This window comes from Danio aesculapii, chromosome 3 (genome assembly GCF_903798145.1).
Source record: "Danio aesculapii chromosome 3, fDanAes4.1, whole genome shotgun sequence".
Classification (NCBI taxonomy): Eukaryota; Metazoa; Chordata; class Actinopteri; order Cypriniformes; family Danionidae; genus Danio; species Danio aesculapii.
Window position 1 is genome coordinate 45,263,277 of NC_079437.1, and position 26,855 is coordinate 45,290,131.

General features: G+C 34.5%; 1 protein-coding gene across 1 annotated transcript in view; it reads right to left on the reverse strand.

Annotated features, from left to right (window-relative positions):
- Positions 1-26,855, reverse strand: part of camsap3 (calmodulin regulated spectrin-associated protein family, member 3) — a 75,276-nt gene that overhangs the window by 11,793 nt on the left and 36,628 nt on the right. Inside the window, 4 exon segments of the mRNA XM_056454099.1 lie at positions 2,000-2,032; positions 2,255-2,338; positions 2,914-3,054; positions 24,862-25,127. Of these exon segments, the coding sequence (XP_056310074.1) occupies positions 2,000-2,032; positions 2,255-2,338; positions 2,914-3,054; positions 24,862-25,127 (524 nt within the window).

Sequence of the window (26,855 nt, forward strand, 5' to 3'; positions counted from 1 at the left end):
AAATTACAACCTACAAAATTTCAACTAAATTTTTCAGTTTTTTGCTTCTCTTGATTTTTCCTCTTTTTTTAAATTTGCATTTAATATTTTTCTGTAACATAAATTTGGGTGTACTCGTTTTTTGGACCGATATCGTAAGTTATTTTGTTAGATAAGCTCCAGATTTGGCTTTAGTACTGACTAGTCTATTGTATATGCACAAATTTAATATTGTAAAGCTTCCTATTAAAAAAAATATTAATTTAAAAGAGAGATTTGTGAGGGGTGAAATTTGTTTTGTATATTTTTATTGAGTCACTGCAGAGTTCAACCATAATGGAGTGAGTTTATCATCCACATTTTTAAAGCATACAGTCATATGAAATTGTTTGTAACTTTAATGACTTTATCTATACAGTGAAGACTATGCAGCATCATTTCATATTTGATTATATAATTTCTGTACCAGAATACTGTTAGACTCCTCGGTAAACAATAAAAAAAAGTTTATTTCATTTGTATTGCTCAGTGTTGGGGGTAAAGCATTACAAGTAATGCAAGTTATGTAATAATATTACCCAAGTAACAAATAAAGCATTACTTTTAAAAAAATAAGTAATAATATTTGAGTTACTTTTTTTTAAATTGTAATGTGAGTTACTTTTTAGTTTGATTAATGAGCTTTTAAAAATTTAATTGCTGAATTAAAATTAAAGTAGTCACAATGAATCAATGAGAGAATGTGTTCGTTATTTTGAATGCATTGAAGAAAAGGAAAAGGGGATCGTTTCAATGGACAGTGATTTTACTTAAGACAAATGGTACAAAAGTAGCAAACACACATTGTTTTAAATTTTCAATAATCTGTATATATGGCATGTATAGCACTGGGGTGAAGAAGTTTTCAGACAACATTATCCTAAATAATCTATTTTAATGTGCTTTTAAAGACAAATATAGGTGTAGGTTATACAGTGTGCTGTTAATTGCAGAGCTCCTCTTTTACGAAAAGAAAGAAAAAAAAACAAGTTCTGAAAGAGATCAAGCCTCAGACAGGTGATAAAAAGTAACTCAAAAGTAACATAACTAGGTACGCAACTAGTTACTTTTTTGGGAAATATAACTCAACATTGTAACGTATTACTTTCAAAAGTAACTTTCCCCAATATTGCTTTTGCTGTATTGTATTGCTCTATGCTTGTAGATTGTTTATTGTGTTTTAAGTAGATGCACTTCCCCTTAGAATCACGCTAATCAATCTAAAATTATAAACTCTTTAAAAATAGAACTATTCAAGTCATCTGGTGAAACTGTATTCATATCGCAATATATGTTGCAGAAAAACAAAACATCGCAATGTAACATTTTTCCAATATTGTCCAGCATGTTTGTTTTACATTACTACAAGTAAAATCCAAACTATTTTAAGGGCATATTTAAAGCTACAATCATTATACTTCATTTGTCGTGGCCAGACAGAATCTGCCAACATTTTTTGCTATTTCTGCGCAGAATTTTTTAAAAATCTGCATTTTTATGCAGAATTATTTTGGGAGTATCATAGTTAAAAACGTAATACATGAAATAAAAATGAATGCATTTTTAACTTTTATTTATGTTTACAATGCAAATCCAATTAGATCCAATTATTTGGTAAACAAAGCAAGTCTCTCACATAATATCTCTACTAAAAGACTGAAAATATTACTTTACAAACTGTATTGTAAATAAATCAAATGAACATTTTCATACTGTTTAATAATATTACTGAAATTAATTTAATAACTAAATAAATATACATTTACACAAGTAAATAAATAGACTTTCTGGCCACGGAGATAATGTGTCGGCCAATGTTTAGGTCATAAAATGTGATTGAACTGACTTCAGGTCAATGGAATAATGTTCTAAACCATAAACCATGCAGTCAGCAGGGGGCGAGAGAGGACAGGTTTATATAGGTTTGGGACAGGAAAATGGAGGAAAGGAAGGTGGAATGGAAGACCAGAGAAAGACTTACAGGAACAAGTTTCCAGTACCAGCGGGTGGGACACTGTCAGAAAGAAGTGAAGGAACAAGAGAAAGAAGCACGAGGGGAAGTGAGAAGAAGATAGAGGATAGGATAGGTATTAAATAGCAAAGCAGACCTTGAGGAAAAGATAGTGCAGCTAAGGAAATGAGTGACTGTTTTGTGTAAAGGTGCAGGGGTCAAGTTATCGTACACATGTGCCCTTTGAGCTTTTTGGCAAGTCTGTCAAGCTTGTCAGTTTCTTACCGAGGGTTGAACAGGCTGTGGTTCAGCAGACTGAGAAGTGTCGATTTGTGTACCTTCAGTTTGTTCCTTCAATTTTTGATTCAGCTACACAAAAGGAATACAAAAAAAAAAAAACGTTATAACAATAAAATGACAACAAAAGTCAAAGAAGTGCACATAATGTTACGCCCACCGTGTTTTTTTTTTTGTTTTTTTTGTATGTATATATGTACATTATTCAACAAAATATAAATAACCTAATACCCCCATGTTTTTAGTTTTTTTACTTAGCTTTTACTAAAGTTTTCAAAAAAGGTGGTTGCTAATATCTGCTGAGGTGCATCTTTTTCATGTACATCGCATTTATAGTCTTTAAAACTAAACAGACTCAAATATTCAATGGTGGTCAGTGGTATACCTTTATTTTACCCAGCATTTATCTTTTAATTCATAGCGATTGTAATTACGCTTCATAATTTTAAAAGATGTGTTCCTTTGTGAAGATAAGCTTGACCGTACACTAATACACCATTACTGCATCTTTCTAGATTAAAATGAATCATGAGTGTACATTTTACTATAGTTTTAAGGATTGTAAATGGAAGTTAAGATAAGCTTATGAGTTTATGACATGTTCAAGCTGCTGAGGAAGCGCTGTGGATGTGTTTTACCAGACTCACCGTCTTCACCCAGCAAAGCAGGGCTCTGTCCCATGTCGTATCTGTACCCAATAACTCCGATCCGCTGCTCGCCAAGACTGTGCTCACCGTCTCCATGGCACCCACTGCCATTAAGGCATCTATCAACTCCAAGTGGGCACTCTGTACCAATCAGAGGAAACAAACAGCACGGTCAGAGCATGGAGAAAACCCAGCTGTCATTATAAAAACTGATCTAATGCGCTTAATGCAATAACGCTGTCCGGCAACATTCAGAACAGCCCCAGAAAAGCTGCAGCACAAAAGAGTCTCTACTGAAGAAATAAGATGAGTGTTTTTGTTTCCTGCACAAGTGTGGGTGACACAAGAGCAAAGTACTCAGAGTGAAGGATTCAGAGCAAAAGAAAGCTTGCATGATTAGCATGCATATGCAATGTTTTGCTTCATAACTCATCCTTGAAGAACTGCAGTCAAGCAGCAAAAATGTGGATCAATATTGAGCACTGACTTCCTGTAGTGCCTTTTCTCTTTTTAAATGTTGCAGCAGTATTGTTCCCCTCCCGCTCATGATATATTGCAGTATGACTCATGGGTGACAGACTCCAGGATACAGGGCTGTGCTGCAGAACAGCTCAATGGGGACTGCAATTCCAAACCCCCAGCATTCCACATTTATGTTGAAGTCAGTGTGTGTGGTGTGTGTGTGTGTGTGTGTGTGTGTGTGTGTGTGTGTGTGCGTGTGCGTGTGCGTGTGCGTGCGTGCGTGTTTGTGTACTGGGTTTTGTGGTTTAAGAGGAATTTGTATAATACTGTAGGTGTGACCCGTATTACAATGTTGAGGTGGTTTATGAGAACATGTGTGTCTTCGTAATTCAAAACGCTTAAAAACTGTACTTATCAGTGTCTTTTGACATTCAATATTAGCAGTAAGGTTTTGATTTAGCTAAGGTGATATAATAGAGTGGGGATCAGGAAAAAAGGAGCTCCTGGGGGGTCATAAAACAATAGGGGGAGGGGGGTGGTCGCTTGGTGATTTCCAAAAATCTCACATGTAATTAAGCTATTAGAATTACCATATTGTATTCATAACCTGCAGAAGATAAAAATAGTTTTTAACTGGAAATATATTTAATATATACTTAATATTTAATAGTTACATTTAAAAACAACAACATGCTAATAAATAGTAATTAGCCTTTCAATTTTTTTTCCATTGGATTATAACCCCTGGGGTTTTTATGCTAGATTAACGTCACAGCAATAGCGTTAATTGCAGAAGATTGATTTTACGGTACAATGTTAAACTTTTTACACCTTTAAGGCACTCGCATACATTAAAAATAAAGCCCACAACTGAACATGGAGGAGGATCTCCAAGTAGTGGTCTTCAAAATTATATCAAGAATAATAGCCTTGTGCTGTAAACTGTGTGCCCACCGTTAATATTAAATTACACAAATGAATGAATGTGTTCAATATTTGTATATATACAACCCCTTATATAATGAAGCGATTACAGTATGAAATACATAAATTAAAATGCCAATTAGTCCTCATAAGCCACCAAAACAAGTATACGTGTGTGTGTGTGTGTGTGTGTGTGTGTGTGTGTGTGTGTGTGTGTGTGTGCGTGTGTGCGTGCGTGTGTGTGTGTGTGAATTGTGTGTAAAAACACACAGTGAGGGAACTTGTTAAAAACACTAGTTATATTATAATCTATATTTATTATTACTACTTAAATTTAATTATAGCAAAATTATAGCTAATTTGCATGGTAGACAGCTGCTTTTGAATGCTCAAAAATGTGATTTTGTACAAACCTGCTTTTGGTCAGTTACGTCTAAAATGAATGTAAACTGTTTCTATACTGAACAATATCAAATGTTATAAAAAAAGGCAATCCTATTGGGCTTTCACAGACAAAAAAAACAAAACAAATTAGAGCTGTGATGAAAAAACGATTTTGCATTGATTCTGAGATCTTCAAAAACGCATCACTATACGCTTGTTAAGTGTGACGTCACTCAAAGCTTCCAGGCTTCCAGGTCCAATCGCTCGATCAAACTGTATGGGGAGACTTAACAAATGATAATGATAAACATTTACAAAGCGCTGTAAAACTTTCGAAAATTTTCAAAAAGTGATTAACTTTTTATAAATTATTAAAATATTGGTGTCCAGAGACTGTTGTGTACACCATGATTTTATATGAAATTCACTTTTATGTGTGATATGACAAAAAATTGGTCATAACCAAATATTTTCTCAATTCAAATGAGTAGCGGCTTGGACCCGGAAACAGTATTTCATATATCACAACTTAACTAGCGGATTTTTGGCTTCTGAGCTTAGTTTTTAACAGTAGATGGTGCTGTAATGCTTTATAAACAGCCGTACTCTGCTTGCATCTCATTTCTACTTGAACTGAAGACTATTATTAATAATACATAATAATTATAATTAATAATAGAAATAAATAATAATAATAAAGTTAGAAAATGTTTAAGCTAATTTTGTAAAAAGCGATATACATTGCATTTGATGTGTATGGCTAGAAATTAGCCTAGAGTGTGCCATCTGCAGTTAAAAACTAGCCTAGAGCGACATCCACTGTTAAAAACTAGCCTAGAGCATCATCTTCTGTAAAAACTAGCCTATAGCGCCATCTACTGTTAAAAACTAGCCTAGTGTCATCCTCTGTTAAAAACTAGCCTAAAACGTCATCTGCTGTTAAAAACTAGCCTATAGCGCCATCTACTGTTAAAAACTAGTCTAGAGCATGCCATCTACTGTTAAAAACTAGTCTAGAGCATGCCATCTTACTGTTGAAAACTAAGCTCAGAATCGATTCTAGAGCATCATCCTGTTAAAAACTAGCCTAGAACACATCTACTGTTAAAACTAGCCTAGAACACATCTACTGTTAAAACTAGCCTAGAGCGTCATCTTGTTAAAAACTTGCCTAGAGCGCCATCTACTGTTAAAAACTAGCCTAGAGCACCATCTACTGTTAAAAACTAACCTAGTGTCATCCTCTGTTAAAAACTAGCCTAAAACGCCATCTGCTGTTAAAAACTAGCCTAGAGCATGCCATCTACTGTTAAAAACTAGTCTAGAGCATGCCATCTACTGTTAAAAACTAGTCTAGAGCATGCCATCTACTGTTAAAAACTAAGCTCAAAATCAATTCAAGAGAGAATAGTGATGCATTTTGAAAATCTTCGAATAAATACAGAATTTTTTGAACGATTTTTTGCATCGATATAAAAAAAAAATAAATAAATAAATAAATGTATATATATATATATATATATATATATATATATATATATATATATATATATATATATATATACATCTCCAAGTACTTGTCTCGAGTTTCATCGTAAACTGTAAATTATATCATAAACATTTGAGACAGACCTTTGGTTATTTATTTATTTTGTGGTATTTACCATTTTTTTTATTACCAACTGTTTAACTGTATTTAATATTTTCAAGTATTACAAGTTATTAATTAGTATGGCAACTGTGTATGTTTTCAGAATCAACACTGGGAAAGTAGGAAACACAGTTGACCAGGCACCTCAGTTTAGAATGCATGTGTTTTTCGGATTAGTTGCCATGTTTAACAATAACAAGGTACTTTTTATAATTTTCATGCATTTTTAAGACGTTTTACTGCGTAAACATTCCATGTGAGTTTACATCAATTATTTATATGCATTCAATTTTTACATTTATATAAATTCAAGCAACACAATTCAGTTTTGGTTAACTACATTAATGACTCTGCTCACAAAGCCATCTCCCAACATCAACAGTGTGCAATAACAGCATCCTCTCAGTAGCTGCGGCACAAAGGATAACCTATAGCCGTTCTTCATCCTTCCAGCCCATTACAGTGAGGTCGCTCACACCCAAACCCATTAAAACAAGCCAACCACATTATCAGCTCAGTCAGGATAGCACCTTAGCTCAGATAAGAGGGTTAAGCCATTGCTCTCTACGTTTTACTAAGGAAGGTTTACAATGCCAACTTCAAGGGAACGTTTAGTACCTGCAGCCCAAACCACTGATCAACAGCAATTTACCATCTAACGTACAGGCGAAGAGAAAAAAAACAGGTGATATTTTGATAATAATATCAATTAAATGTACGCTAAATTGAATAAACCACCAACTTGGAATAATATGGTTCTATCAGCCTGCAAAGCAGTTATGAAATATTCATCTTGAGAGTCTACACTGTTAGACATTTTTTTGTTAAAGCAATGCAAGTTATCACAACAGCCCCTTTACTGTAATTTAACCGTAAATGTGTTTTACAGTAACAGGGCCCTACCACAATTTTATCTTTCTTTTTACAGTAAAACCCCTTTCCGCAACTTCTTTTTTATAGTAAAATGCCATTTACCACATTCTAATTTTCCAGTATGGATAAAATCTTTATTTTTAGTATTTACTATATAGTTCTTGTCTATTTTTTGTCTTCACCTACAGTAGCAATACTTGATTACTTTGATTACAGTAGAAAACCGCAAATTCCTAATATGCAGTAAGTTATTGTAAAAGTTTAAAATGGCCCACAATGCAGTGCATATTACAGTAGTGAACTGTAAAGAATGCATGTAGTATTTTACTGGACATTTTTGCAGTAAATAACTGTAAAATTGTGGCAAAGTCTGAAGCTGTTCAAGACGGAAGCTGTTGAACACTTTTAATTCAGCATGATGATTTACTCCCAACTTAAACTGAATATTGAGTAGGGGGTGGGGGTTATTTTTGAGCTCCTCCTCATTCACTCACAGCAAACTAATGGTTTGAGGAGCGTGGCTAAGAATATTTCACCCAAGCCGTCAAACTGACATCAAGAAGTAAATGGTTAGATTATGATTGTTTTTTTATATTGAGTGGATTAATTTACACAAATTAATTGTTCATGTAAAGATAACAATGTAAGGTATATAGTTAAGAGAAAACCTGAAATATTTTTCAAACTATGGAATCCCTTATTCTGATTTCTGATGGAAGCTGATACAAATCTTTTATCTGTATAACTTCTATCTTGTATCACCTGCTATTGATATACTGTTGTTTTATATACCTTTATATTGAATGTGTATGTGCATACATTTATTTATACATTATTATTTATTTACATTTTTTTTGTAGTTTTGGTTTTAATTTCTATATTACATGTTAAAAAGTTCATAAAATCAATAAAGACAGTTTTATAAATCAAAAAACAAGATAACTGTGCAAGAGCAAAATAAACCATTATAAATGTTTCATGCGGACTTGAAATTACAAAGTTCTGTTTTGCTAAAAAATAACTAGAGCACTGATTTTAAATATAAAACTCAAACACTTTATTTATATTTGAATAAATATTTTATACATTTGTTTTAAAATATAAAAGTGGTTTTGTAACACTGTCTCGACATGCATGCATGACAATTAAATTGAATACTTTAACATTTATTTCATATTTTGGGACATACAACTTTTCTTGTTCAAGTTAAGCATAAAAAGCTATGCGCAACATTTAGAGCAGTGCAGCTGTTCATTTTAGGTGGGAATATGCTGAGTAATAAAACATTACTGCATGAACCGTTAGCACAAACTTTCTCTGCTTTAGACAGAAAGCAGTGACTGTAATACTGTAATTTCTCTCCAGAGATCAGTATTGCTGAAATAATCTGCTGAACATTTAATGTTGTAATTAAGATGTCATGCATTGTTCACTATTAGACCTTCAAGGTATTATTATACTGTAAAATAGCAGAGCAACTAAGTAAAGTTTATTTCTAAAGGACATTTAACTTCTGTTTTGCACTGAACAAAACCAATACAAAATTATTTTTCCTTCGGCTTAGTTACTAATATATCAGGGGTCGCCACAGCATAATGAACCGCTAACTATTCCAGCATTTGTTTTACACAGTGGATGCCTTACACCCATACACTCTCGCATTCACACACACACGCATACACTAAGGCCACTTTTGTTTACCCAATTCACATATAGTGCATGTCTTTAGACTGTGGGGGACACCGAAGCACCCAGAGGTAACCCACACCAACACGGGGAGAACATGCAAACTAAACTCCACACAGAAATGCCAACTGGCCCAGCCAGGATTTGAACCAGCGACCTTCTTGCTGTGAGACAAAAGTGTGAACCACTGAGCCACCATGTCACCAATACAACACATTCTAAAAAATAGAATATAAATCAAAGATGTAATCAAATCATAGTATTACCAATACAATACACTTTAAAGATTAATAGCCTTGGAAAGCAATAGAATTACAATGTGTCTTAAGCCTGGACTTTAAAATAAAGAGAAGTAGCACATTTTAAAATTTCAAAATTTGTAAAATAAAATTCTTCAAGACGCCTCAAGGAGTTTAATAAACATAGAATTTTCACTGACAATACATAATTTGAATTAAAATATTTAAAATATATTACGATGAACAATTTCAACTTGACTTGATTCTTTTTTTTTTCTAAAACGGTGAGATGTTTGTGAGCTGTGTCTTTAAAAACACAGATGATCTCCATAGAGATGTGTTTATCAGTGCTGCATCTTCTGCATTCTTGTCTTTTGTTCAGTACAGCACTGTAAGCACTACTTTAGCTGACTGATACGATTTTTTGACCCTTTTTATTTGTGCCATTTATCAAGTTCACTAGAGTGTTTTTGTTATGGCTAGTGGACATTTGACTCCATACAAGAGTGAATGTTTCTTCCACAGTCAAAACTAGCCCGGGGGTTTTTACAGTACGCACAGGACGTTCAAGGACAAAACCGGCAGTTTTCCTCTCAGTTTATTACTAAGATAAACAAAGCCAGAGCCAATCATTCACTATCAGCTGGAGCAATGCCACGTGTTTTCTGAAAGCCATTTGATTTTTTTCTCTTCACGATTTCAAGATTAAAACAAAACAAAATCAATAGAACACACTTTGACTTCAACATGTAGATAGTGGGGACTTTAAGAAAATGTAAGATAAATTTAAGACTTAAGACCTTTTTAAGAACATTACGAATGAAATTAAAGACCTGCATTACAATGTTGGTCTTATTTGTGCACACTGTGAATAATATTTGTAAAAAGGGGTTGGAAAAAAAAAAGGGTTGACAGGATAAGTATAACAGAAGAAAGATGTGGGAGCATTTCAGTGAGTTTTAGAGGTAGCTTTACGCACTCATAAATAATGATGATGATGACGTTTCTCAATTGTTTGTAACCTCTTGATTTTATTTAATTTGTCATTTTTAAATGTCAGATTCCTTAGAATCAATCTAAATCTGTTAAAATACTATTAGACTTGGTTTAAAAAGATATGACTACGGTATAAAATCTCACAAATAAAGGTACAAGAGCTGTCACTTGGGTGGTACCTTTTCAAAAGATACACATATGTATTTAAAGTGTCCATATTGGTATCTCAAAAGCTTATATTTGTACCTAAACATTTTAAGAGTTACACTTTTGTACTTTCTAGGTATTAATATGTATCCTTGAGGTATTTTTAGGGACCCTTTGGGTACAAATCAGTAGGTTTTAAAAAGGTACCGCCCCAGTGACCGCTCTCATACCTTTATGAGTGTACAGTTGAAGTCAGAATTATTAGCACCCCTTTGATTTTTTTTTTCTTTTTTAAATAGTTCCTAAATGATGTTTAACAGAGCAGGGAAATTTTCACAGTATGTCCGATCATATTTTTTCTTTTGGAGAAAGTCTTTTTGGAGAAAGTTACTTGACTAGAATAAAAGCAGTTATTAGCAACCTGCCTAGTTAATCTAATTAAACTAGTTAAGCCTTTAAATGTCACTTTAAGCTGCACAGAAGTATCTTGAAAAATATATAGTAAACTATTATTTACTGTCATCATGGCAAAGATAAAATAAATCAGTTATTAGAGATGAGTTATTAAAACTTGTGTTTAGAAATGTGTTGAGAAAAATCTCTCTGTTAATCAGAAATTAGGGGAAAAAATAAACAGGGGGGCTAATAATTCTGACTTCAACTGTATATCTAGCTGTAGAAAAAGTCAGATCCATATCATATTTGGGGCAAAATTTACGCAACTCCATACTCCACACAGCAATGTGCTTTAAATTAAGCAGTACCATTTAATAACTCATTGGATTTATTGATTTTATTACATAGTGTTCTTTTTAGTTTCATTTGTGTTTAACTAACAAATATCAATCGAATAAAGTTTATTAGTTCAATTATGTTAAATGTACATAATCCAAATGGATGGAAATTCTATATGCAATCAGAAAACATAAATCCTATTTGTTAAGCATAAATATTTTTTGAGTGCATAGACATAAGGGGAAAAAACAGAAGTTTAAAAAAAAAATCATTTTATTAGGTTACACTTTATTTTACTTATTTATTATTACTATTATTATTATTTGTAACATGTAAAATGTGCAATGGGTTATAGAAGTAATCCTTATTTTAATCCTTATCCTTACGTAAAAATAAGAAAAGAAGTAAATAAATTAATAGATATTATTAATAATAATAATAATAATAATAATACTACATTTTATTTGTATAGCGCTTTTCCTACATACATGCAACTCAATGCACTTCACAAACAACAACAAACAAGCATTGTAAAATAAACCAAATAAACTAATATATAGACAAATAAAGCAAAATAAACAACAAATATATACTCAGATAAAAGCATACATGTACACGCATATATCTACACAATCACACACACAATAGTCCTTACATATGCATATACATCCACACACATGCATACATACACCTACACAATATACATACATTTGAAGTCAGAATTATTAGCCCCCCTGTTTATTTTTTCCCCCAATTTCTGTTTAACGGAGAGAAGATTTTTTTTCAGCACATTTCTAAACATAATAATTTTAATAACTCATTTCAAATAACTGATTTCTTTTATCTTTGCCATGATGACAGTAAATAATATTTTACTAGATTTTTCAAGACACTTCTATACAGCTTAAAGTGACATTTAAAGGCTTAACTAGGTTAATTAGGTTAACTAGGCAGAATAGGGTAATTAGGCAAGTTATTGTATAATGGTGGTTTGTTCTGTAGACTATTGAAAAAAATATAGCTTAAAAGGGCTAATAATTTTGACCTTAAAATGGCTTTTAAAAAACTAGAATAAAACTGCTTTTATTCTAGCCGAAATAAAATAAATAAGACTTTCTCCAGAAGAAAAAATATGATCAAGACATACTGTGAAAATTTCCTTGCTCTGTTAAACATCATTTAGGAAATATTTAAAAAAGAAAAAAAATTAAAAGTGGGGATAATAATTCTGACTTCAACTGTAGACATGTCATTTAAAAAAATAAATAATTTATTTTAACACTTAAAAATTATTTTGAACTTTGGGACATATGCAGTAGTCAACATTTGAAGTGGATCAAAAATGTTTTTCAAAATTGTCCTAAGGCAAGAATGTGTTGTTTAAAGGTTTTGAGACCACTTCAATGAGAAATGTTGAACTACTTCAAATGTTCACTGATGTACATCGAAAATCGTGATAACCCAGTGCTGTTTTGTGAACGCTGCTTTCTATTTTCTGTATTGGCCACGCTTAGTCTGCTATAATCATTAACTCTCAAACAGGTCAAACGAACACATTCCCTTATGCGTCCCGCCTTTCTACCACATGCAGCTAATGCTAATCCGTGCCAGCCAGTGGTACACCCAATACACACAGCTTTCTTCCCTTTCGATGACCCAGTACTCCATTTGTTGAGTCCAGTACAGTGGCAGAGTTGAACGACAGTGTGTTTGGAGCATGAACTGAAGTGCTGAGGTTTGCAGAGCGCCTCTGTCAGAGGGCATTTATACCTCAGTCAGGGGCCTGTGTTTGTAGGGATGAGCCACAGCGGGAGGCTTCAGCGTATCTCTGTGCCGGTATAAGATCAGATGCTTTGGTCCACTACCAAACAGGACCGTGACGGAAGTACCAGATTTAGAGGCAATAAGCGTGTCGGGATGGTCTGAAATGCATTAACTGGCAATAGCGTGGTTGAGGAGGTGAAATTAAACATTGTAGTTTTTTTATAACCTGTGCCATTTAGTTTTTACATATAGTTTCTTTTTTTATAATGTTACAGTTTTTATAAATGCTTCCAGAATAAATTTTTTCATATTTAACATTTAAGTTTTAGCAATTTGAGTAATTTTTATTTGTTACTAATGGTGTTTATTTAATGTGTAATTATTTTAAAGAGTTAAACTACAGCTGTACATTTTTACGTTCATAGTTTTATATTTAGTTTGTTTTTAAAGCTTATATAAAAGCTTATAAATATAATGTTATGTTAGCCGGCAGCTAGCTCTCTGCAACTCTCACATGGTCGCCCACTGAAGCTAAGCAGGGCTGCGCTCGGTCACTTGGATGGGAGACCACATGGGAAAGCTAGGTTGCTGTTGGAAGTGGTGTTAGTAAGACCAGCAGAGGGTACTCATCCTGCAGTCTGTGTGGGCCCCAATGCCCCAGTAAATTGATGGGGACTCTATACTGCTCAGTGAGCGCCATCTTTGGGATGAGACATTAAACTGAGGTCCTGACTCTCTGTGGTTGTTAAAAATCCCAGAATGTCCTTCGAAAAGAGTAGGGGTCTAATCCCGGCATTCTGCCCAAATTTGCCTACTGGCCTCTGTTCATCATGGTCTTCTAACCATCCCCATATCATAATTGGCTATATATCAATAAATCAGTCTCCTCTTCACCAATCAGCTGGTGTGGGGTGTGCGGTCTGACACAATATGGCTGCTGTCGTGTCATTCAGGTGGATGCTGCACACTGGTGGTGGATGTGGAGATTCCCACCAAAAATATGTAAAAACACTATATAAAATGTAAGGATTATTATTATTATTATTGTTTCAAAAGTTTGGAGTCATAAACATTTTAATACGTACTTAATGTATTTCTATGTTTTTATGTACATTAAAGTAGGGTTGGGCGATTCGGCCTAAAATCTAAATCGTGATTAATCGAACACTTTTACTCAATTATATTTACTGTACTGATTTTCCTATAGAAAAGTGAAAATAAATAACTTGGAATTTTGGAAACAAATTAAAAAGCTGCTCTCACGTGGCTCTCAGCCCAGCCCACACTCATCATGATACAAAGCTGACCAATCACAGAGCTTGCGTTACACGTCACAAAGTTAAGTTAAATTTGAGTATGCAATGTCTTTAGACTGTGGGGGTATGCAACTGCGAGAAGACTGCGCTTGACCATACTCGTGCACTTGACGCAGAAGTATGATAATCAGTCTTAAACAAAGCTGGGTCACATGACTCGACAAACTGTAGGGGCAGTAATTGGATTACTTTTCCATTAATTGCCCAGCCCTACATTATTATGCAAAAATCACTTTTAAACAGTTGTGTGGTAACTGTGTGTGAATATAACCAACTTCTAATGGTGAAAATGCATTCATTTGATTTTTAATAATCATACTTGGGGACAACCTCACCCTCAGTAGCATAGGACGTTGTTTTGCTTTTGAATCTGCCACTATGCTGACACACTTTGTAGGTCCACCGTCCACCCTTATTTAACAAACAGTTATTTAACATTAATTGTGGTGTATTTTGAGGTGAAACATACACAATCTAGGCATTATTATGCAAAAATCACTTTTAAACTTTTAAACCAACTTCTAATGGTGAAAATGTATTCATTTGATTTTTAATGATCACACTTGGGGACATCACCCATTAGGGACAACCTCACCCTCAGTAGCATAGGACGTTAATCTTTTGATTAAAATGTCAAACCGAAAAATTAAACAGTGAAAATAAAAAAATAACAATAAAAATAAAAAAATCTAAAATCAAACCCACTCTAAACTTATTGTGTGTGTGTGTGTTATATAAAATCAGGCTATGCTTAAAGCTACAGCTGTATTTAACAAATTAACACTAATAATAATTTTAAAACTTAATCCACAAAGTCATTCTGCAGCAGTTTCTGTGTGATCAGTGAGAATCTCTCCAGTCTAAGCTGCGGCGGTCACCAGCTCTGCTGTGTTATGCGCTATCGTAATTATACTAAAGAGGGAGTCGAGAGAGGCTCACAACAAAAGAGAGGAATGAAAGCCAGAGGAGACGGGAGGGGGCTTGGATTTCCCGTCCCGGCACTCCAGGACTCGCTAAGCCGAATCACAAGTTTCCCTAATGAGAGAGGAGCGGGACCAACACTGGGACACAGAGCACAAGCGGCCTGCCAAATTGCCATAACAACCGGTATGACCCACAATGCACCTCACCGCAGCTTAGAGCGCAGAGGCTGGAGATGCTGAGGTAACACAGCAGAGATTCCCGATGACATTCTGCAGTCACCACAAAACCAACACTCTCCACTGACAGGACAAAAGCCAAACAGAGTTCACCGTGGTTATTATAACTGTGGCTGGAAAATGAAAGCTTATTTTGACCCCCGGCCCTCTGTGTGCCACAAACAGGGGGATAAGAGGGCCAGAGGCGCAGCGGGGGGTGATTTACAGGAAGCCCTACAGCCCGGGACGGTATCAACTCATTCTGTAAGCACAGACAGCTGTATACAAGCATGTCTGATGTGGAAATCAATTGTGTTATTAATAAAAATCAAGCAATCATACAACTACCATTACGTGGGATTTTGCAGCCGCGAATACATCATGACATTAAGACAGAAAAGATTTTTGGGTTAATTATACCTTATATAAATACAGTATGTGACACTTTAAATGGCTTTTGTAGGTGTCCATGTTGCTGTGAAGACTTGTGCATTCGCCTTTCTGCTCCTGTCTTGACCTTGAAAATATAATTGGCTGAATCGCTGAAAAGCTGAATAAAGGTCGCGTGTAGGGTAGAAATAAGATCGCGATCTTTTTTCGATTAATTGTGCAGACTTACTGCACAATATTGGAAAAACATGACATTGCGATATGAATAGAATTCGGAAAGATTCATTTGTATTGCCTGGAATGATATGCATCTGCATAAAATATAATACATTACAAGCATATAAAATAAACAGCAGAGCACAAAAAAAAGGTAAATAAATAGTGCCTTGTGGTTATCTGGGGAATCTAACAGTATTGGAATATAGAAAATGAACAATCAAACATGGTTATCATTCTATAAATAATTTTGTACAATAACATGAAATATGTAATAATATCTTTATCTTTTAATCTTTAATAATCAATCAAATCCTGCGATGTGACTATTGAGCATACACACATTCCGATATTGACACTCGAACAATATATTGTTTAGCCCTAATTAACATTTATGAAATCTTTTCATTCCACAAACTTGTCTTCTAATAATTAGATTCTAATAATGTTCTTCACACTAAGAAAAACGGTCCAAACTGTTCACTGAAAGTGTAATTATTTATTTGGATAGAGAAATCAAATTGTAGGACAAATAAAATAAGAGAAATCAAATTGTAGGACAAATAAAATAAATAACAGATCAGTTGTATCAGCATAACTGAGAGGTGGTCTGTCAGTTTGTTAATATTTATCTGGATGATGACGCTGAGTCTGGATCACAGATTATCACTAATCTTCACAGATCTTCATCTCAGCGGGGGGCTGGGCTCTCCACCACAGCCCAGCAGAAAATGTCAAACCTGCAGAGAGGTGAACAGCGAACCTTGAATATCAGAGCAATGTGTCTCCAGATGTTTCTGCATTCGGTAGAAATGATGTCTTATGCCTGATCCCAGTGAAAGAACTTTAAATTATATGCCACATGATCCAACACATATTGTTTTAAAGCAGCCTCAGAGAGGTTCAATATACAGATCAGACACCACTGATCTTTCATTAGTACCAGGATTACCATATACATAATGTATTTACAAATATTTTACATATTCCAAAAGTACATTTTACATCATGTAGATGCATTACTGTGGCTGTGTTCTATAGCATGCAAATTTCTTCACTTTTCACTACTCAATTTATCACCACTTTCTGTTCAGGAAGCATGCTGTATGTTGAATTTAGAAACGCATGTATTGCTAAAACAGATTTTAACTGTGCCAAAGCTGTTTTACTGGCCTTGGCTCACACTGCTGCGTCTCCATCCTAACACTACATCATGACCCAGTTTCAGGACGCTGCCACAACAGTCAGTCATTCAGTCAGTCAGTCAGTCATCTAGCCGCCGCCCCCACAGCCAGGCCTGGGAATCGCACCACAAGCAGCCAGACAGCACCAGTTGAACCAAGAGATCACCAGCAGGAGAGCAGAGAGGAGGCAGAGGGCTGAATCTTCACCTGCCTCGAGCAGCACACATTATCAAACATCCTCAGAGACGGGCTTGTTAGAGAACTGATGCTGGAACTAATACATAGAATTTAAATTGGGTATAACGGGGGCGAGACAAAAAAGGAATTGGGTCACTGCAGAAAATGGTGCAAAAAAATTAAGCAGCATTCCTGTTTTTAGGCTCCAGAATGATTTTTGGTCCATTTTTAAATTCATTACAATCAAATCAAACATTATGGGACAATCTGTTGCAAAACAACACAAAACCAAACCAAAAAACAAAACACACAACAAAACCAAAAAAAAAAAAAAAAAAACCCACAGAAAAACCAAACAAAACAACAAATCCCAACACAACAAAACCCAACCCAAATCAAAACAAAACCAAACAACACACAGCAAACCAAAATAAAAAAACAACAACACACAACAAAACCCAAACACAACAAAACCAAATAAAACAAAACAAAACCAAACAAAACGCAACAACACAAACCAAATCAAAACAAAACACAACAAAACCAAACACAACACAATAAAGCCAAAGCAAAACCAAACACAACAAAACCAAACAACACAATATAACAAAACTAAACAAAACACAGCAAAACCAAATAAAATCAAACAAACCACAACAAAACCAAACCACAACAACAAAACCAAAAAAACAAAACACAGCAAAACACAACAAAACAAAATAAGACAACAAAGCAAAACCAAATAAAACAACACAGCAAAACACAACAAAACCAAACAAGACAACAAAACCAAACACAACAACCAAATAAAACAAAACCAAACAAAGCAGAGCAAAACCAAATAAAACCAAACAACAACAAAACCAAATAAATGAATCAAAATAAAACCAAACACAAATAAAACCAAACAAAACAAAACCAAACCAAAAAAAAACAACAAAAACAAATAAAACAACAAAACACAACACAAAACCAAACAAAACACAATAAAATCAAACCCAACAAAGCAACCAAACAACAAAACAACAACAAAATTAAACACAGCAAAACCAATTAAAATCAAACAATCCACAATTAAACGCAAACAAAAACAACACAACAAAAGCAAATAAAAGACAACAAATCACAACAAAACCAAACACAACAACCAAATAAAACAAAACCAAACACAAAAAAACAAATAAAACCAAACACAAAAAACTAATAAAACGAAACAACCAAACAAACAAACAAAAAAAAACACAGCAAAACCAAATAACACAAACCCGAAAAACCAAACAAAACACCGCAAAAACAACAAAACCAAACAACAACAAAACCAAAGAAAAACACAAAACCAAACACAACAAAGCCAAATAAAACCAAACAAAAGCAACAAAACCAAATAAAACCAAACAAAACCAAACCAAAAAACAAAACAAACACAACAAAGCCAAATAAAAACCAAACAAAACAACAAAACGAAACCCAACCCAAATCAAAACACAACAACAAAATAAAACAACAAAACCAAATAAAACCAAACAAAACACAGCAAAACCAAGTAAAACCAAACAAAACATAGCAAAACACAACAAAAGCAAATAAAATCCAAACAAAACCAAACCCAACACAGCAAAACAAAACACAACAAAACCATACAAAACACAACAACAAAACACAGCAAAACCAAATAAAACAACAAGGCACAACAAAACAGAACACAACAAAACAAAACAACCAATCAACACACAACTAAACGCAACACAACAAAACCCAACCCAAATCAAAACAACACAACAACAAAACCAAATAAAACCAAACAAAACACAGAAAAACCAAATAAAATCCAACAAAACACAATAAAATCCAACCCAACACAACTAAGCAAACCAAAACAACAAAACCAAACACAACACAACACAAAACCAAATAAAACACAATAAAATCCAACCCAACACAACCAAACAAACCAAACCAAAACACAACAGATCAAAACAAAACGGAACACAACAAAACCAAACAAAACACAGAAAAAAAATAAAATAAAATAAAGCAAGACACAACAAAACGGAACAGCAAAACCAAACCAAACCCAACACAGAAAAACCAAACAAAACACAACACAACAAAGCCAAACAACACAAGAAAACGTGTTTATATTTACAGCAGTTTGTTAAAACAAACTAGTTTGCATCTATACAATTTACATATGCATTGTTTTAACAAAAACAAAGATACAAATACAAAAAGCAAAACAAAGAAAAAAAAGCTAAGAAAAAAAAAGCAAAAAGATTCATAAAAAAATGAAGCAAAACAAAAACAACCTACATTTTTTTTTATTGATTTTTCTTTTAATTATACATTATTTGATTAAGGTGCAGTGGGTAGCACGTTCGCTACATAGCAAGAAGGTCGCTGGTTCGAGCCTCAGCTAGGTCAGTTGGGGTTTCTGTGTGGAGTTCGCATGTGTTGGCGTGGGTTTCCTCCGGGTGCTCTGGTTACCCCCACAAGCCCAAAGAGGTGAATTATAGATTAATTGGGCAAGCTAAAATTGTCAGTAGTGTATGTGTGTGAATGAGTGTTTATGGATGTTTCCCAGTGATGGGCTGCAGATGGAAGGGCATCTGCTGCGCAAAACATATTCTGAAAAGTTGGCGGTTCATTCTGCTGTGGCGACCCCAGATTAATAAAGGGACTAAGCCGAAAAGAAAATGAATGAATGAATTATTTGGTTAAAACAAAAAAAAAAAAAGTACACTAGACGAGCGTATAATGCGTTTAGAAATAAAACCATTGAACAAAATTAATAAATTTACAATTAATATTAAAAATAATTTCGTTTTGTGCCTTTTTGCAGAAAGGAATATTGTTTTCTCACAACACTGTGTAATATTTGGGTATAACAAGAACAAGAAAAGCAACAACACAGTATCTGTTTTCTATTGATTTAGAAAATTTGTTGTATTTTATATTGTAAATTTGTATTAATTTACATATTTGTCAGCCAAGTGGGCACAGTAATCAGACAACTGCATTAAAATTCTCAGATTATCACTCATCATGCCTGACACAGTGACCAATCACTAATCGTGACTTATTTACATTCAACAAGGCCATTTCAGTTCATTCATGCTAAAAGGAACTCTACAGTTAATGTAAAAAAAAAAAAAAAAATCTCAGAGCCTAAGGAGAATCAAACACTCCATTAGTGTCCATTAAACCCCTTCCTGCTGTGAAACAGATCCTCTTCTGACAGGGAGGAAAGTGCTACATCAGTACAGACTCTACTGTATTTGGTCTGGCTTTTGTTTTAAGGCCTAATCCTTCGACCCTGCCGCTATTTGTCAGCTCCTCTATTGTGTCTCTCCAGCCACCACAGTGAGCCTGCATGCAGTTTTCCGATAACTGTGCTGTCCTGAACAGCTGGATCAACTCAGGAAGGGGGTTGCAGGAGAGGGGGAGCTGCTTTATGTCCTGTAATCCCTGGAAATCAAGCATAAACAGGAGCCGCCCGTCCTCGAAACCCCCTTCACCTCCAGAAAACATCCCCCAGAGCTGCAGTGAAAGCTTCTCTGTGTGTCCCGATATAAGGGTCAATTGATTGTGACCTTTGGCAAGTCAAATCAGCTTCCCACTGCTCTGAGCTGGTGGACTGCAATAACCCGCCGATGCTCAATAAATCACAGATGCATTATGGTTATGTGCTAAAACCTACCTTGAGAACGTTAATCTAGAGTCATAGGGAGCTCCTGAAACAAGACAATAGAAACTGTAGATGTTTTTTTTTTTCAGATTTGTACCTCATTTTGGCCAAAATGCAACAAAACTAGTCAAATTTCATCCAATAGCTTTGAAAACTTGCGACTGGAAGGGCATCCACTGCATAAAACATATGCAAGAGTAATTGGTGGTTCATTTCACTGTGGCGACCCCTGATAAATCAGGGACTAAGCTGAAGGAAAGCGAGTGAGTGGGCTTATTGAAACATATTTCAGTTTGTCGGCGCCAGTGGTGTAGTGGTTAGTGCATCGACATATGCTCATGGCGACCCGAGTTCGATTCCGCCTCGCGGTCCTATGCCGATTCTTCCCCTTTCTCTGCTCCCTGTGCTTTCCTGTCAATACTCTCTACTGTCCTGTCTAATAAAGGTGAAAAACGTTGAAAAAATTATATATATATATATATATAGATAGATAGATAGATAGATAGATAGATAGATAGATAGATAGATAGATAGATAGATAGATAGATAGATAGATAGATAGATAGATAGATAGATAGATAGATAGATAGATAGATAGATAGATAGATAGATAGATAGATAGATAGATAGATAGATAGATAGATAGATAGATAGATAGATAGATAGATAGATAGATAGATAGATAGATAGATAGATAGATAGATAGATAGATAGATAGATAGATAGATAGATAGATAGATAGAATCTGGCAATATTTACTATTGTTCTCTTTAATAGTGTGAAACAATGCCTTGAAATGATCTGTAGTTTATAAAGCACTATATGACAAAAGTAACTCAACAAAAGTAAAGGGATAGTACACCTAAAAAAATGAATATTCCGTTACTCTTCATGTGTTCCAAACCTTTTTGAGTTTTTGTCTTCTGTTGAAGATTAAGGCAGAAGATATAGGGGGCCCATTATCCAAGTAGATATTTTTCAATTAAATTCATCAATGAGCAAGTATAGTAGGAGCCAAAAGAATAAGATAACTGCATTGGCTGGCATAACAGAGGGTAGTGGGTGCACATTGTATTTTTAAATTATTGTTTTAATGGAGGCAACACGGTGGTGCAGTGGGTAGCACTATCGTCTAACATCAAGCAGGTTACTAGTTCAAGCCCAGGCTGGGTCAGTTGGCATTTCTTTGTGGAGTTTGCATGCTCTCCCTGTGTTCGTGTGGGTTTCCACCAGGTGTTTCGGTGTGTATGTGTGAGTGTGAATGTAAAAGTGTATTGGTGTTTCCCAGTGCTGGGTTGTGGCTATAAGGGCATCCGATGCTAGATAAGTTCATTCCGCTGTTGCGACCCATAATTAATAAAGGGACTAAGCCAAAAAGAAAATGAATGAATGTTTTAATGAAACTGTATTTATATTAGGATGCATTTTAGGATTCAATTTTTAATGTTCAATTTAATTCAATTCACCTTTATTTGTATAGCGCTTATACAATGTAGATTGTGTCAAAGCAGCTTCACATTAAAGGTCATAGTATATTGGAACAGTGTAGTTCAGTTTGTAGTGTTTAAGTTCAGTTCAGTTTAGCTCAGTTCAGTGTGGTTTAATAAGGGCATCCTTATTAAACCAATGTATATGTTGTCTTGTGGGTGTCTATGTAGAGGAGAACTTTTTTCTAAAAAAAATTATCTCCTAAAGGAGACAATACATTTTTACCTCGACCTTGAACATAAAAAAAAATAAATAAATTGAAGAAAGCCGGAAACCTGTAACTATTGATTTGGCATTTGTTATTATGGTATTCGTTTTTCCTTTCCTTCTTTGACAGTGGTTACAGGTTTTCAGCTATCTTCGAAATATCTTCCTTTGTGTTCAAAAGAAACTCAAAGGTTTATTACCACTTGAGGGTGAGTAAATACTACGTGAATTTTAATTTTTGGGTAAACTTGCAGAAAAGGTGTTGTCTTTAAGCTTGTAAAGTCATTACAATTAATCTCTGGGATAGGGCTGCACGATCACACGACGCCACACGATCCTAATTCAGCTTTTCTACGATTCAGCCAATTATAATTTTAAGGTCAGGAGAGAAGAGTAAAGGCGAACGCATGAGTCTTCACAGGAACATGAACACCTTCAAATGGCGTTAAAAGTGTCACATACTGTATTTATAAGGTATAATTCACCCAGAAATGTCGTTTCTGTCTTCATGTAATGATATGTACGGCCGCAAAATCACAAGTGAGCTGACCACAAGCTACTGAGAACTGAGAAGTAATAAAGTTGTAAATAACGTTCAGTTTGTTGCACAGAGCGATCGTTTGAGAGCCGCGCTGAATGATTTGCATGTGCGTGAGTTTTATCACAGTGACGGCAGCCATGAGCCGCACTAGGAAGTGAAAATGAAACTGGCCGCACATCATTTAAATGATCATATCGCAATTTACAGTTATAAATACAACAAGCATTTTATATGTTTTTTCTTTCATAGCGAACACAGTGTTGTGCATGAAAAAAAATGTTTTACAGTGTCAGTATAACTTCTCTAACTTATATAATGTTGAATATATTGCAAAAAGAAATTTGATTAGACAAATGTCTGATTTTACCAGTGAAAACAAATGGTCTAATAATGCTGACAATGACAAATGACAAGCACATGTCTCAAACATAAAAACTCAATTTCATAATTATGAATAGTTGTATTCAGATGTCATCAATTTACTGTGAATGAACAAACAGGACATATTGAAAATCTGTTCAAGTCCACCATAATAACCATACAAAATTTAGCATTTTAAGCAATAGTAGACCTACACATAGGCCTAATATTATTATTGTTGTTTTACCATATCGTCACCTTAGAATTATAAGGTTCTATCTGACATTTTTGTCAAAATTTAGTTATTGACAGTCTTAATAAATGACAACTTATTGTCATAAAAAAAATGTTGCACACATACTGTTTGCTATATGGATTGCAAAAACTTTGAAGCTCAATATCTTAAAATCATTCAGAACACAGATAGAACCTTATCATTCCAAGGTGACGATATGTTTGAGAATTAACAATAATAATAGCCTACTCGTATTAACCTTTATTTTACGTCTAAAGAATCGTGAGAAAGAAACGTGACCTTGATTAAGCAAAAAAAATGTATTCACATTTTTGCCAGAATCGTGGAGCCCTACTCTGGGACACCTTGTTAAAAAAACAAAACTATACAAAAACTAGTACTTATCAGTATATTTAACTAAACTGTTTAACAAACCCAAAACAAAAATAAAATAAAAAGCAAAATAGCTTAATAATTAAAATAAATGCAAAATGAAGAAAAAAACTAATAAAAAAAAAAAAAAGAAAAAAAAGAAAAAAAAAAGAAAACTAATTCTAAAAACTAAGAAAGATAAGCCAAAAATAAATAAATAAATAAAAAAAAAATTAAAAAAAGAGAAATCAAAAAATACTATAAAAACCACTAAAAAGCAAACAAATAAAACTGCACTAGCAGTGTGTGATAATTATCATCTACAACACCACTGAAATAGTTTTAACGAAATGCGAGCTGACATTAACAAGCATGTCACTCACTTTTTCAAAAACAAACCAAACAAAGTCTCGAGAGTCCAAAAAACACACCGCAAAACACTTATTAACACGGTTACTGAAAAAAGTAAGACAAAAATACTAATACACACTACAGCTATCAACTCTACATATTCACTACTAACATTGTAATCAACTGTAACAATTTATAATGCAGGTCTACCAATGACAGCCACTAATGTGGACTCAAGAAAGTCAACTAAATCTGCCATTTACAATATGAAGAGCAGCTCTAATCAGTTATTTGAGGTTGGATTTTGATTGGTGGCAGAAATCAAGCCAGCTCTGAGTTATGAGACATAAACATGCACTGTGTCAACTGTCAATCCCTGTGTGATGGATTTCAGCTCAGTGCTGTGATAATGCTTGTAGATCTTACCATTTTGATGGGCTTCTGTCGGAGCTCTGCCTCTGTCACTGGTACATTCTGGTCTTTGGGTGCCAAGCCCTTTCGGCCCAGGAGCTGTAGGAGTGCTGGGATGTCTTTGGGCGGCCCCTCAGCCCCCGGGCTCCCGCCCAGCAGAAGACCATAAGTGCGACAATAGAGTTCAGGGGACAGCAGCAGACGAGTGACAGGGGGCTTCAGGTGCTCTTGCTCGTACTGATCACAGTAGAACGGGTCTCTCAGCTCCACTGGGACATTCTCTACAGGACAGGCCAGAAAAACAGGACATGATCAGAATTTGATATCACCACATAAAGCCTTTACTTTACACTGTATAATGTATAATAATATAACAATAAAGACACAAAAAAAAACTCCAAGACTGCCATGAAGACGGTCTAAGGTTGAAATGAACTCTGAAGCAGTTTGGTTGAGATGAGAAGGCTATCTGACAGACCAACAGACCAATGAACCAATTATCCTAATTCGTTAAAAAACACTTTTCCATTGTGCAGTGCTGTACGTTTCATCTCGCCTCAGCTCACTTCTATTCACTTTTGCTCATCTCTGTTTACATTCCCACTGCAGTTTAGTATAACGTGGGTAGGATTATCACTATAGTTGCACCCCATACTGCTGTGACATCCTGGAAAAATTCAGTCCGGGTCATCCCATCTTCTCCTAGGCTACCAATGAGAGGAATCTGGACCTCGTCTATTGACCCAAATGCTGCTATATCATGCATCTTTTTCTTGTGGTGGTATTAAAAGGTTTAGTTGTGAAAACAAACAATACAGCAGTGGCTAATGCTGACTTTAAATTTAGTGAGTTTGGTAACGTGTCACAAATCCAATGATGCTGTATGTGTATACACATCACAAGTAGATACAGCTTGCTTGGAATCACACATGAGGTGGTAATAAAAAAAAGAAATACCAGTTGCTAGGTATTACGCAGTGGAAAGCCCCCCAAAAGTAAGCCATACTGAACCAAACATGCTGTAGCTGTCATAAAAAGCAGCATTAGTGCAGTTTAAAACCAAATGAGCATCTATTTATCTTAAAATGGAAAACTCTAACATTGCGATATTCTTTACTCTGTGATTTGTATTGTGACATAAATACAATTTCACTAGATGAGTTGAACTACTTGGAAAGAATTTATTATTTTAGATTGACTGGGACGATTCTGTGGGGAATGCATATGCATAAAATATAAGAAACAATCTGCAAGAGTAAATAAATGCAATAAAGAAAAAGATATCAATTAAAAAACAGCAGTTGATAGTTTTTTTTAATGAATCAAACAGTAGTTAGGTGTTCAGTAATTGAATAATCAAGTGTACAATAATACTGCATAGTCTTCATTTTATTAACAAATAAATCGTTATTTATTTGTCAAAGTTACAAAGGGTACAATTTCTTATAAATGTTTTTAAAACCCTCGCACAGTCACAGGACTTAAAAACACTTGCGAAATCATCAATTATAATCCAGACTCAACATTGCGTATGCTTGCGATGTGACTTGCTAATGATCACATTGCAATATCAATGCTGAAATGATATATTGTGCAGCCATATTGTGAAGCGCGATATTTTCACTCACATGTGCCTTGTATTAACACATTTTGGAATCCTTTGAAAAGTAAACAGAGACAACATTCTTGAGAACGAACACTAAAAAAAATGCTTATTTCAACCCAATTATGGGTATAATACAGGCTAAACCAACTGCTAGGTTCATTTTTTTTATTAAATTAATAGGACCAAATTTAACCCAATGTTAAAGTTAATCCATATTTTACTCAATTTGGGTTTAAATAACCCGGCATTTCTTAGAGTGAACGTTCCTCATTGGCATTGATGGCTCCAACTTATAACATTAACAGAACCTTTTTATTACACAAAAGCTTCTTTACGGTCTCAAAAGTTCTCTAGACTATTAAAATGTTTTTCACATTAGGAACAAGTTTCGTCTATGCCACCT